Source organism: Mustelus asterias, chromosome 2 (assembly GCF_964213995.1).
Source record: "Mustelus asterias chromosome 2, sMusAst1.hap1.1, whole genome shotgun sequence".
Classification (NCBI taxonomy): Eukaryota; Metazoa; Chordata; class Chondrichthyes; order Carcharhiniformes; family Triakidae; genus Mustelus; species Mustelus asterias.
Genome location: NC_135802.1, coordinates 57,908,255 through 57,923,413, shown reverse-complemented (window position 1 = coordinate 57,923,413; position 15,159 = coordinate 57,908,255). Strand labels below are relative to the sequence as shown.

At 41.5% G+C, this 15,159-nt stretch overlaps 1 protein-coding gene across 1 annotated transcript in view; it reads left to right on the top strand.

Annotated features, from left to right (window-relative positions):
- kcnh8 (potassium voltage-gated channel, subfamily H (eag-related), member 8) overlaps positions 1-15,159 on the top strand; it is a 365,157-nt gene that overhangs the window by 189,712 nt on the left and 160,286 nt on the right. Inside the window, exons 4-5 of the mRNA XM_078200386.1 lie at positions 3,001-3,128; positions 12,618-12,861. Coding sequence (XP_078056512.1) covers positions 3,001-3,128; positions 12,618-12,861 — 372 coding nt within the window. The remainder of the gene's footprint in view (positions 1-3,000; positions 3,129-12,617; positions 12,862-15,159) is intronic.

The window sequence follows — 15,159 nt, the reverse complement described above, 5'->3', positions numbered from 1 at the left end:
GATGGGCAGTGGTGTTGATAAGTTGCTGAAGCTTGCATTCCTTTACATCTGCAAGGAAGAGGAAAAGTTCTTTGTCAAGAAGTCGAATGATGCGGAGGATGAAATGATCGTGAGGCTAGTGAATTGTGATTGTGAGGCTGGTGGATTGTGAGACTAGTGAATTATGAGGCTAGTGCACTGTGATTGGTGGATTGTGTTTGTGAGACTAGTGGACTGTTATTATGAGGCTAGCTGACAGTGAATGTGAGGCTAGTGGATTGTGATTGTGAGGCGAGTGGATTGTGATTGTGTGGCCAGTGGATTGTGATTGTGTGGCTAATGGACTGTGATTGTGAGGCTAGTGGATTGTGATTGTGTGGCTAATGGACTGTGATTGTGAGGCTAGTGGATTGTGATTGTGTGGCTAATGGACTGTGATTGTGAGGCGAGTGGATTGTGATTGTGTGGCCAGTGGATTGTGATTGTGAGGCTAATGGACTGTGATTGTGTGGCTAATGGACTGTGATTGTGAGGCTAGTGGATTGTGATTGTGAGGCTAGTGGATTGTGATTGTGAGGCTTGTGGATTGTGATCGTGAGGCTAGTGGATTGTGATTGTGTAGCTAATGGACTGTGATCGTGAGGCTAATGGATTGTGATCGTGAGGCTAATGGATTGTGATCGTGAGGCTAGTGGATTGTGACCGTGAGGCTAGTGGATTGTGATCGTGAGGCTAGTGGATTGTGATTGTGAGGCTAGTGGACTGTGATTGTGAGGCTAATGGATTGTGATTGTGAGGCTAGTGGATTGTGATTGTGAGGCTAGTGGACTGTGATTGTGAGGCTAGTGGATTGTTATTGTGTGGTTGGTGGATCATAAGTGACGCTGATTGAATGCTGATGTTTACGGCCTTCCAGGCTTTCATTTCTCCTTTTATACTTACCAACAAAACCAGCTGAATTCCACTACAGTAACTGGATGTCATCCCGGTGACAATATGGAACTGGACTGGTGACTGTGTGCCTCTGGGGCCAAGTGGCAGATTCTGGCCCCTCACCTCCTTTGAGTGTTGGGATCTATGTTGGCGCCAATTAGTGACTTGTGGCTGCAATGTAAAACTCTGTGAGTTTAGATTATAAAATTGATTTAGATTGTCTCCGCAGTGCAGACAGGGAACCAGTGCTATGCAGCTTGAAATCTTTGCAGTGTCCACCAGTTACTAACCCCAGCTTTGTCTTTCTCTTTCCAACTAAGTTGACAGTTATTACTGAGTATATAGTTGAGTGTGATTTCATTGTGGTCTGCTCTGTAAAATTGACATTATGTTATTAGGCATAAAGTTATTTGCAATTAAAAATTTCAACATTAAGTATCAAAAATACCACCACTCTGTCGACCTCTGAGCTTATTCTTTAATTAAAGGATATGAGGAAGAAAGCAGCAAAGGAATTGAAAATGGATAGTTCCAGTGAAACAATTAGGTGTGATGAAGTAAATGGCTTCTTTTTCGACTATAATTTTTATTATTTCTTTGAAATGCATCGTTCTTGGCAAAACCAGAAATAGCGGACAATCTAGCATGGAATTAAAGAAACAAGGAAATAACATGGGGACAATTTTGAGATTGCATCATTTCTCAGTTAAACAGTTAAAAAATGCCAGACATCTATACGGATTACAGAACTGGCAGAAAGGGGTTGAAAATATTAACTCAGATGAAGATTTGACTGACACTGAAATTGTTTTTACCAAGTACAAGAATTCTGTGTTCGGGAGACCAATGAAATCTATTAATGTTACGTTTACAGTAAGTCCCAGGTGACATTTTATCAGCACAGATAGCTGTTTAGAGAAGAAATAGTGGAAGTGTTTAAGATTCAAAATGCTCAAGAGACTTAAGAAAATATTAGTGAAAGATTACTCTGACTACAGTGAAAGAACCAGTTAAATACTACAGTAATAACCACTTCTCAACTTACGATTTCTATGCCTTTGGACAATGATTGATGCCAACATGGCAATGCAGGTGCTGTCAGTTAGCCATGCTGCACACTCCGGAGACCCCACTCTGTTTACAATGGGGACAATGGCTGCTAGATCATTGACTGCCTAAATGTTGGGCATTCCCGCTTGATACAGATATGGTTACCACAGTATGCTTCTCCTGCTACAACACGCCTGCATTCCACCCATCTATCTCAAGCCTTTGCTGTTGCCACTCCATCTTTTCCAAAATGCCAACAGACTTTCTTGCCTCCATGATGAGAGTCACTGTAGGTTGAAAAAGTATTTTGACAAATTTAAAGTGTTTGGCGGCATCCTGAGGTGTTGGCTCAATGCAAGTTTTTTCCTTAATATTCACCATTTTTAGTTCACCGACAAACCTTGAGCCTTTTGCCATGCTCCCTATAGCTTAGCATACAAACTGTCAGCTGCCTCCAGTCTTGCACAATAAATTTACATGAAAAGAATGATGCATAATGAGTTAAATCCTGGTTTAAATCCTAAATTTGAATATTTCATATTTATAAGTAATTGCTTGTTAAGCAGCTAACAAGTGTGAACAGATCTGAAATGTTGCATAGTGATGTCCAAGCACCATTTTGGAATAAAGCCAAAATTTAAAAATCATTCCATTAACATCAAGCCCAAAAGTAACCTCTTGATACACAACTTGTTCATGCACTGGCTATAATACGAAGAGCCCATTGAACCCCTTACTCCTTGCTTGACAAGAGTTGTTAAAGTTGAGCTGGTCAACATGTCCTCTGCTGAACTTGAAAGAGAGTAGGGGATCTGTGTCAAATGTTGGGCCCGTTAAGTTACCTGACAAATATTCCCTGGTTACAGTTGGTTTTTGAACACAATGCAAATGACAGCATCAATTCCTAATTAGGGTTATATTTATATTTATTCTGAGTGTTAATTTTTTTGCATGCACAAGGGTGACCTTTTTGGAGCTAGTTAAAAGAAATTTTACTTAAGGTCAGTCAATCAATGAAATGTTTGATTTCATAAATAGAAAAATACAAGGGAAGAGGGAAAGCAGGGACACACTTCAGCTCAGCTCGCCGGCGGAGTCGTGCTGTCCTTTATCACATCTCTGGCCACCTACAAAAACGAGAGAAGAGCAAGTTGAAGATTAATAATGTAAGTAGATGAAGAATTTGAGTGAACTTGAAATATACTTTATCACTGCTAAATCAAGCATATGTGTAATATCCTTGTTATTGAAACAATACCATACTACAATAATAGTGAATAACCAATATATCAGTGATGATGATCACTGTAAGGAAGCGGAACATTTTAATGTATATTCTGCCTGTACGTTTGACAGGAATGTCAAATTCTCTAAATTATTATGCTGCCTGTGGACCTAGACCTTTCAACAAACAGTTTGCTCAGCAGCTGCTTGTTTAGCGCAGCTATTAATAGCTAGATCCCAGTAGAAGCCTTTAATTCATTTTGAACACACAGACTTGGCAACTTATAAATTGAACTGGCAGATTAGCTCCACTGATTTGAGCTGATCTAAGTATGTTTTTTATTTCGTAGGGTCATATTTTGTCGACTACCTCAAGGGGGGTTACTGCAGCTTTGCTGACTTTGACATTGCCATCTACAACGACAACTTGCAGAAGGGTCAGCAGAGTATTTGTATTTAAATTGCATACTTGTTCTTTCAGAAGATCAATAACCCATATATCCACAGGGGGCAACAATGTACACTATCACGACTATCACTGTATCTTCTGAGGTTCAACTTTTCTGTCGCTTCCGTTGCAAGTTCAATAAATTTGTGACAAAAATTATGCGTAATTGAGGAATGAGGATTTTGCAAATTCATTTTATTTTTCAAACCTGTTACTAATTAGGATGGGAATGAGCAAAGTATTGGATGACTCATCCTGCCTCAGTGAGCTGAAGAAAGTGACATTTGGCAGAGGTGTTAGATAGTGTTAAATGATATACATACTGAGACTTCAGCTGGAATCTTCCATTCTGGAGTCTGAGTTCTGTAGCAGGAGTGGGAGTCAGAGTGATTTCCGTTTGCCAGAGGATGGTTGGGGTTGCAGCACAGCTGACCACCCGCAATCTTGCGCTGTTCAGTTTATTCCCTATGAATTTGGGTGGAGCATGGCAAACCCCATGGCAGGGACAGAAGTGAAGTCACTATCCCCATCATTATCTTATGGGGTCATATTTAAACGGCACTCAGACGGTCTGCACTATCCTTATCACCTTCACCCAACCACTACTCCATCCTTCCCACGAATCTTCCCACCTTTCCTCAGTTATCCTCTACACAACTTGTACTGCCACCACCCGGTCTCAAGCATGGGGTGGCAGTTGCAAACATTCCCCAAAGAGAACAATGCAGCAGCAACTGTCCGTTAATCATGAAAGTAGTCTACCTCCCCAGCTGCATTTCGTGCAGCCGTAAAACTGAACATTTTAATTTCTTGCCAGTGGGGAAATTAATTTGGAGGGGGAACATAACTCCGGTGTGTGGCCTTTTATTAAGCATGCATAACATGCTAAGCATGCAAAAGGACTTCCCGATATTATTCAAGGGGGAAAGTTCACCCTTCCTTTAAAGTCCCAAGAACTTAATTGCAAAAGTTTTTCCTGATATTGGGGAAACTGATTTTTTGCCTTGTGATAAATTAAGTTGTCCTACCTGCCAAGCTTCCTGCTGCTGGCAGGACCAGTAGATTCTGTCCCTCCTCTATTACCTAAATAGACTATCTTAATTTGTACATTCCCGCTATACCATGTTTAAATGAAGAGTCATGGGGTGGGGAACACTGATCCTGATGCTGTATGGTGCAGTATGCTGGAGGTCAGACGCTATCAGTTATAATGTATTCACCTGAATGGTAACTGTATAATTTGAAGCAACTATACCAAAGTTGTAAACTTCATGGGTGAAGAATTTTATGTTTCGCATCCGACACGCATCACAAGTGCCCGCCATAAAATTCCACACGCCCAGCCCTCAATCCTTTAAAGTAAATCAGGAGAATTTGTTTTTAAGAACTCATTTTGGGATGTGGGCATTGCTGGCAAGACCAGCATTTATTGTCCATTCCTACTTTTTCAATCAGTGCTTTCTGTATTTGATTTGATTTATTATTGTCACATGTATTAACATACAGTGAAAAGTATTGTTTCTTGCGTGCTATACAGACAAAGCATACCGTTCATAGAGAAGGAAACGAGAGAGTGAAAAGAGTTAGAATGAAGTTTGGGAAGCATAGAACGAGAGTAAAAGATAGAATTTGAAGGTATGCTGGGCACAGCTTACAAGAAGTTGCCTTGCTCCAGCGCCATCTTCTTGACATGTGTCCTATCATACTGCACATGATTGATAAAACTGAGTATTTTAATAGATCATTTCACATTGGTTTGGAACCAGTGCTCCAATATATAGGCTGGGCACTGGTTGAGTGTTTATGATAAACCAACAGCTTCATGGTTACCTTTACTAAACATTCTTTTTTAAAAAACTGAGTTCAGATTTTCAAACTGCCACAATGGAATTTGAGCTCCCAACCTCTCGATTATTTGCTAAGACTGCTGGGATACTTGTCCACCACCATAACCACGAAGACTTTTACAACTTAATTGCAGCCTGAGACAATGAAATTTTATAGTAGGTGCTTCTGATTTGTACGAGGAGTAAATGCAACAGAATTGTTGAACCCCTGTTTTTTTTTTAAACAATATACTACATATCTCTCTACCACGTATTGATACACATTCTCAAACCCCATCCCTCACATGAGGTAAACCCAAGGTCTTAGCTGGTAACTATGGCCGGAATTCTACCGCCTCGCTCACCTCGGATTCGGCACGGGCAAGGCTTTCAGAACGGCATTCTCTGTTAGCCTCGGGCAGGATGTTCCGAGCCTCGGGCAGGTGAGGCGGTAAAATTCCAAACAAGGTTTGCTTTCTAACGATACAAACGATAATTGGAAAAATATTACCTACCCTCTTAACTCTTCTGCAAGCTGACTGACTGTATAACCAGAGGAGTCTTACATTCAAATTTAGTTATCACTTTAACGTTTCCCATCCTTTTGAAGTTTCGGCATGGGAATGATCTTTTAGCATTCAAACGTTTTGAAAACATGTTTACCATCATTATATTTGAATTTTAATTACAGTTCTTTTCATTTATTACGAAATTATATTGATTTGAAATGTGTTTTTTTAAATTTGGGTGATTGTCTGAATGCCTGAAATCTAAATGCAGATTCCAATGTCATGTTGTGGGAAAGCACATATTACAATTTTCCAGAAATTGAGATGAGCTTCCATTGGGGTTCACTGTAACTTCAGCAGAGGATTGGTGGAAATTGTAGAGAAATTACGACTCAGAAAGTTTCTCTCGTTTCAGCTGTCCTAAAGCTGAAGTTAAATGATCAGGAGGAATCCTGCCCTGTTGTGTTTTAACATAAATCTCAGCTCTCTCTGCTACACCAATATGATACTCAAAGATTTTCACACCAATCGTCACAAAAGTCCATCAGAAGCCGCAGAGTCAGTGCCAAATTATAGCTGATATATATGCACCAGGAAGTGGAGTGCAAAGACATAAACTTCAAAATAAACCACAAACTGCTGGAAATATTTAGTAGGCCTGACAACACCTGTGAATAGAGAAACGGAGTTTCTGTCCCGCCTGTCTCGGGAATCGGAGTGGGCGAGGGGTGGAGCATGGAAAGGTCCATTGGCCTCGGGCAGGATTTTACAGTTTTGGGACGAGCGAGGCCGTAAAACCCTGAATGTTTTAGGTCAACGCTCTTTCATCGAAACGAAACTCTTAGGCCGGAATTTTACCGGCAGGTCCGCCCCGATTCTGGGGGCGGGCGAAGCTTGGAGAACGGCATTCTCCATTGGCCTCAGGTGGAATCGTACGAACCTCGGGCGGACCTGCGGGTAAAATTCCGCCCATAGTCTGGGCTCCAATTCAGTTTCAAACTTTGGCTCACCAGTTGGATATGAAACAACAAACAATTATTTACAACATACAACTTGACAGGGTCTTGCAGCTTTGTAATTGCCAGTCAGCATCCAGGATCAATCTGAGGCAAAAGCCCACGCTTTCTAGGGTGAACCCCCACCCTGGTCCCCTCATTGGTTTTTCTGGATCACGTGACCCGATCAGCTGATCGCTCCTCATAGGGGCCAGACATCACATCACTCCCTGTCTAAGTCCTTTTATACAATTATAACAGTTTAACTATACAGTCCCCGATAAATTTAACATTTAACCCATTCAAATAGTCCATTATCGATTTAGTCTCTGGTTGTTTCCGCTTTCTGGCAGAGCAGTGTAACTCCACCAACTTGAGTGCTTTTGCTGGGGTACTTACTACAGAAACTGCTGCACCTGATATCTCATCAGGTGTTGGCAACTCAGTCTCAACCGTTTCTGTGGTGATGACAGGCTCTCCTCACAGGCTGGCTCGATACTTCACTGGTCAGACAGCCAGCAACGTTTCCTGCTGGCAATATGGTTTCAGGTTGTAGTACTGTGTGCTGGGACAACTCTCCTCTACATAAGTGGTCCACATAATTCCTGACAATTCTGTCTTGTACATTCACTTTGTAGGACAGGCTATATCTTGGCTATAACAACTCCTGAGACCCATCTTGGTCCACATCCGAAATTTCTGACGTACACTAGTTCATCTATTGCAAATGACTTTGTTGCTTTGCCTGAATCCACTGCTAGCGCTATCTTCAGCGCCTTTTTAAAATTGACATCTGTCTCTGCTAACAGCTTTCTCTGGGTGGCCTCATTATTGACTCCACAAAGTAAGCAATCTCTCAGCATATCGTTCAGGGGGCCCTGAAGTCACATAATGTGGGTTGCAGTTGTCTCTCCTGGGAGTTCCCCTATGAAATTAAACTTAAAACACTGCAGGATGCCTTGAAGACTTTGGATGATATTGTGTCTTCACCAAATCCACTATTTCCATGAATGAACTTGAATTGAGCACATTCGGGGAGGTAAGGCTGTAGAATAGACTGTAGTGCAACACACACTTAAAAGAATTGCCTTCTTCTTCCCCTCCTCTTCTATTCCATTAACCATAAAATAATAACCTATATATTCTACATGTTTTGTCCAATCCTCAATGGAGGCATCAAAGGGATCCAATCAATTGGTTATACGCATTTTTCAGGCAGCACACTTCTGTTTTGCAACTTGACTTCGACCTTAATGAGTTTTGTACTCACGGTCTTGGGACCACAGTCATCTGTTTTATCCTCATCACCAAAGCAATCACTTTGATTCACCATCTAGAGATGAAACAACTAACATTTATTTACAACATACTGTCTAACAGAGTCTGACAGCTTTGTAGCTGTCAGGATCGATCTGAGGCAAAAGTCCATGCTTGCTAGGTGAACCCCGACCCTGATTGATTTTCCCAGGTCACGTGACCCTATCAGACAATCGCCCTTACAGGAACCAGACACCACAAATTTCACATGGATTTATTAACAGAAAGAAAAAACTCATTTGTCTGGACTCTGGTCAAGACCCCAAATTATAATGGGTTACTACTTGTGACTTCCTGTTCTGAGCAGAAGGTTCCCCTACCTGGAGCACATGTTAGAAATTTGTGCTGTTCCTGCTATGTGTTCTTGTTGTCGTTAGGTTTTCCAGATTGTTGTTGTTTCTCTTCCCACACCTAATGGTGCACAAGACAAACTTTCATCTGTCTCCATAGAGAGTTTTACATGGAACAGGTCTCTAGCCTGTCGCTAGAGGCTTATAGCTTGAGGGAGGCCTCTCTAAACCATGAATAGCTGACCAGGAGTCTCTCCCACTCTTACAACCTGCTGTTAGCATGTTTAAAGGATTTTATAGGTTGATACTCAACCTCCTTGGCTGCATTATGAATGTACGTACATTCTTTGAACATCATGTGCTAGGGTGGGATTCAAGCCCAGAGCTGCTGGCTCAGAGATCATGATGCTACCCATTGCACCCCAAGACCTCCCCATTGTACCACATAATATCACAAAATTAAACATGAAGATTTTCTGATCTTTCTAAACTTGACAACATCTGGGAATCAAAAGATAACAAAAGCATGGTGGCAGCAGTGGAATTGCACCAGCTCTTCTTTGCATCTGAAAGGAGGGAGCTTTTCAATGAGTACACTCTCTTCAATCCTTAGGCCAATATTTTCCTGCCAATTCCGCAGCAGCGAGATGCAGAGTGCTCTGCAGCGGAGGGGAATCCTATCCTATGTGTCGCCTCCTATACCTCATGGTTTACTGAGATAATCTGCAGCTCTTCACAACTGCTGAACCCTAGGAAAGCAGGTCCATTTGTTTCAGTGACGTAGCATTAACATCTTTTCCTTGTGTCTCTGATTTGGGTTGTTTAAGCTGTTAAATTTCAGTTCCCTGTATGCTGTTAGCATGACCTTGCTCGGTTTCAGAACACCTTTCTTTGGATAACTATTTTCTTCAAATTTTCAGGAAAGATCTTCCAGTATAGTCTGAGTGGGATAATGTTGTTCTGCGCCCTGCTATCAGTCTTCACCTTCAAATTTATCATTGTCGGATTTTCGATCCCCCCTCTTCCTGTTCCGAACGAGTGTGTAAATTTCTTTTTTCTGGGAACTGTTGCAAACAGCCATTTCGTGCAGTTATATGGTTCCTTTGTTTACTGTGTTCTCAGTCTCACCGTTATCATCCAGGGTATAGAAAACTTGGTTTCTTTTCTTGTCCATTAGCCTGTTGTTCTGGCTCTGGTGCCTCATCTATCACCTTCTATCTTTGTTCTGCACATCTTTTGCCAATGATTGGCCTTTCCACAAGCTCTGCAGGTTTGATCCACATGAGGGACATTTCCATCTGTGGCCATCCACATCTCCTGCGCAACCTTCTCTCTGTTATAGTTTATTTTGTTTCTGCTGCACTGCTTCTACCCTGTTGCCTTTCTCATCACTGAACTGAAAGCTAGCTGTTTGGGTATTCAGTGCCTGTATTTGCCTGCTTGTGGCTTTATGTGCTCTGGCAATGAGTATAGCCTGTGTTATTGTGATCTAGTCCTTCCTGATTAGTGCTTCCTGTACTGAAGAGTGTGCAGAATCCCAAATCAGTTGATCTATCAGCCTTTCATTTGGTCCTTAAATTGACATTTTCTAGCTGCATTTTAAAAACTTGTTACAAAGTTACCAAATACGCTCGTCTAATTCCTATTAAGGCCTTAAAATTTATACCAGTGGATCTGATGATCCAATTTTGCCTGGAGATGGGTGCTGAATGTTTTTTAAAAAATGTCTGCGTCTTTGCTGTTCACTTCAGTAAACTCCCAGCTGTTAAATAAATTTAATCCTATATTTCCTACCCAGAGAAGGATATAACTGACCCTCTCTTCATTATGTGGAGATGCCGGCGTTCGACTGGGGTGAACACAGTAAGAGTTTTAACAACACCAGGTTAAAGTCCAACAGGTTTATTTGGTAGCAAATACCATTAGCTTTCGGAGCGCTGCTCCTTCGTCAGATGGAGTGGAAGTGTGCCACATTTCCACTCCATCTGACGAAGGAGCAGCGCTCCGAAAGCTAATGGTATTTGCTACCAAATAAACCTGTTGGACTTTAACCTGGTGTTGTTAAAACTCTTACTCCTCTCTTCATTGCCAGTGCTTTTCTACAAACTACTGTATGTCAGTCTGCACTTTAAACTTTGCAAATGCCTCTCCACATCATCAGTATCCCAGTTCATTGTAGACTGTAACTGTGAATCCATTGCTGTGCTGGCTGATATTCCACTTCACTTTTAATTTTCATATGATTCACTAAGTTTCTCTTCTGGCACTAATGTGGGTTGATTTTCCAAATCAGCATTAAATTAATTTAAAATGCTTTAGGTTTAATCCCAAAAACTCGCTGGCACCATGCTATGTGTTCTTATGTTTTTGTCCCCAGATGCAGTTAATGATCACTCTTTAAGCTTATTAAGATTGGAAACTCTTTAATTTTGCCATTTTGTCTGATACAAAGAAGGGTTGGATCGAACTGGTTCTGTACACATCACATCATACTCTAGTGCAACTGTGAAACGTGGCCCCCAGAAAACTTACACATAGCGCAATAGGAACTATTAACTAAGAGCTAGCAATTTACAGGTGATACAACGATGTATAACAGTTCCATTCATGAAGACAATGCTTGATAAATCATGTACAGTGCATGTTGAATTTTGGATGTGTGGGTGAGACTTGCCACCAGAGCATAAAGTCTGAAAATGACCACTTCAGGTGGAATGAAAATCTTTACTGTTAACTCTGCTAAATTAGGCAAGGTCAGTGGAAGGTCATTGAATTTACATATGGCACAGTAAGTAGTCTCACAACACCGGGTTAAAGTCCAACAGGTTTACTTGGTAGCACGAGCTTTCGGAGCGTTGCTACTTTATCAGGTGAGTGCCTCAATTTACATATGAATAATATGTGCCATATCAATAAGAACCCATTTCTGCACAGGCTAGAAAGTCTCATAGAGTATAGCAGTTCCGTGGGAGTTCTGCTTCCCATATCTCTCCCGGCATATCTGTGCCCCAGCCTATGCTGGTGTTATGGCAGATGTGTATGGGCCAAGATATTTTAGCCTCATAATGGCGGCACGGTAGCACAGTGGTTAGCACTGCTGCTTCACAGCTCCAGGGTCCCGGGTTCGATTCCCGGCTCGGGTCACTGTCTGTGTGGAGTTTGCACATTCTCCTCGTGTCTGCGTGGGTTTCCTCCGGGTGCTCCGGTTTCCTCCCACAGTCCAAAGATGTGCGGGTTAGGTTGATTGGCTAGGTTAAAAATTGCCCCTTAGTGTCCTGGGATGTGTACGTTAGAGGGTTTAGCGGGTAAATATGTGGGGGTAGGGTCTGGGTGGGATTGTGGTCGGTGCAGACTCGATGGGCCGAATGGCCTCCTTCTGCACTGTAGGGTTTCTATGATTCTATGATTCCACACTTACACTGTCACCTATTTCCTCTCACAACTGTATGTAATATAATTTGTTGATATGGTAGTGATACTTCCATCTGTGAACGTTCAGAGAATTAGTGAACTTGTGATAAATTATGGTAAATTATTTTTATGCATGTGAAGGGCTGATAATTTATAACACTGTTTTGTGTCGAGGAAGTGGAAATAATTATGATTCAATTAGTATTAAATGCTGAAATAAGAGACATGCTGTCAAAACTTTTCATCTTGTACTCATCAGGACAGATCGCAAGATTACCAGTAATAAAGGGAACAACAATTTATACTACATGAGAAAAGAACATTGACTAGTTAGCAAGTGGACTCTAATTGGTAAAGGCATTGCAGTATAAATCGTTGCTCCTTTTATTATTGGAATTTTAGTGATCTGTCCTGATCGGAAATTTAGACTGGGTAGAATTCCCCCGTCCCACCCGCCATGGGAATCATAGCAGGCGGGACAGAAAATTTGGCAGACCATGCGAAGGTTCATTGATCTTGGGTGGCAATTTCCAGCCTTGGGGCTGGAAAATCCCACCCCACATCTTTTCTTTTTAAGCAAAACTCAAGTTCCGTACGACCAAATGGCTAAATGTAACTATCTTATTTCTCTACAGAATGTGTTTAGGAACCAACCAGCACTACCAGAGTACAAAGTTGCAGATGCAAAAAAATCAAAATTCATCCTTTTGCATTACAGCACTTTTAAAGCGTTATGGGATTGGCTAATATTATTGGCAACGTTTTATGTTGCTGTGACTGTACCGTATAATGTTTGTTTTATTGGAATTGATGAAAATTTGCCTTCAGCAAGAAGCACAACAGTTAGCGACATCTCAGTGGAAATTCTATTCATCATTGGTAAGCAGACAATTCTATCATTGAGCTTCCATTCAGATTGTAATCAGTATTTATTTATGTATTGACTAGCTATGAACGAATGAAGAGTTTTGATTGACCATAACCAAACAAGATCAATTCATATTAAGGATATCACAATATTTTAGAGTACTGAATCGTTCTGATTTTACAAGCACATTTTAAATTTCTGCCATTAGAACATGAACTCCATTCATTTTTTTTAACACCTCATTGTTCTAAGTGAGCAGATTTTCCCATTTCTGATGACAGAAATTAACCTGTGGAGTTAATTTTGAAATGACCCTGAATGTTTAGTCACAGTAAAAATTACCATGTACATGCTTAGAGGAGGATGCCGATCTCTCGGACCCAATACAAGGTAGTGGTCTGATGGTTAGATGCAATGGCCATGCCAAATTGCCCGAGTGTCCCGGGATGCGTGGGTTAGAGGGATTCATTGGGTTAATATGTGGGGTTATGGGGACAAGTCTTAGATGGGATTGTTGTCAGTGCACACTTGATGGGCCGAATGGCCTCCTTCTACACTGTAGCATTTCTATGGGTTTCTATCGCAGATTGGGAAGCTAAAGTTCAAGTCAGTTAAAACTATCCTCTGAGCTGTAAACTTAAAATGCAGCCTTGAAATCACACCTATGCCTCTGCTTATTTCTGCAACATCAACACCAAAATTGTGGTTTCCCATCTTGGATTCATTTTTGTTTTTGTTCACGGAGCCTCTTGCCTTCTTCACCTATTATAGTGCATATGAATGCTTTAGTCATTGTAGCACAATCAGTACAAAAATAGCCAAGGGGATTTTATTCAAAAATAACAGATGTCAGAAATCTTGCTGAACTCACAAATTGTACCCAATCCCTTGTTGAGTTCAGGTTTCATGGTAATATCTTCCATCAGTGCACCTAGCGAATTGGAACGGCACCCAGATACACACCTTTATAATGCAATTAATGACTAGAAGTCATATTTTGAAAACTTCCGTTTAAATACTGTATCATCGCAATCACCATTCACACGTGACATTTTTTCATATGATTCGGATATTGATATCAGAAAGCAACTATGAGTTTTGAAGCAAAACTAGATTTCAGCTTCACAAAGTGGTCAGAGTATCTGAGAACTGCTTGTTCAAATTAATGTCATACAGCATAATGTTGTACAGCATATTGAAGGGGATTGAATTTAAATGTCTCTGGGTATTAACTTCATAGAATCCCTACAGAACAGAAGGAGGCCATTTGGCCCATCGAGCCTGCACTGACAACAATCCCACCCAGGCCCTATCCCCATAACCCAACATATTTGCCCTGCTAATCCCCCTAACCTGCACATTTTTGGACTGTGGGAGGAAACCAGAGCACCCAAAGTGATCTCACACAGACATGCGGAGAAGGTTATTAAAAAGGCTGATGCACATTGGATACAGGGTGACCTGACAAGGTGGATTCATAATTGGCTTAATGGTAGGAGACAGAGGGTGGTGACAGAAGGCTGCTTCAGTGACTGGAGGCCAGAGAACAGTGGCGTACCACAGGGATCTGTGCTGGGCCCCGTATTATTCGTCATTTATATAAATGACATAGAGGACTATGTAGGGGGTAGGATCAGTAAGTTTGCCGATGACACAAAGATTGGCCGGGTGGTTAACAGTGAGGTTGAGTGTCTTGGGTTATAGGAAGATATAGATGAGATGGTCAAATGGGTGGGCAAGTGGCAGATGGAATTTAACCCTGAAAAGTGTGAGGTGATGCACTTTGGAAGGAGTAATTTGACAAGGAAGGATACTATGAAAGGTCTGATACTGGGACGTTCTGAAGAAGAAAGGGACCTTGGCATGTTTGTCCATAGATCTCTAAAGGCAGAAAGGTTCATAGGGTGCTGAAAAAGGCATATGGCACACTCGCCTTTATCAATCGGGTTATAGATTACAAAAGCAGAGAGATCATGATGGAGTTGTATAGAACTTTGGTGAGATCACAGCTGGAATACTGTGTGCAGTTCTGGCCTCCACATTATAGGAAGGACATGAACACACTGGAGAGGGCGCAGAGGAGATTCACCAGGATGCTGCCTGGGATGGAACATTTAAGTTATAAAGAGAGGTTGGATAGGTTTGGGTTGTTTTCATTGGAGCAGAGAAGACTGATGGGCAACCTAATTGACATGTTCAAAATTGATGAGGGGCATGGACAGGGTGGATAGGGAGCAGCTGTTCCCCTTAGCTGAAGTGTCAGTTATGAGGGGACACAAGTTAAAAGTGAGGGGTGGGAGGTTTAGGGG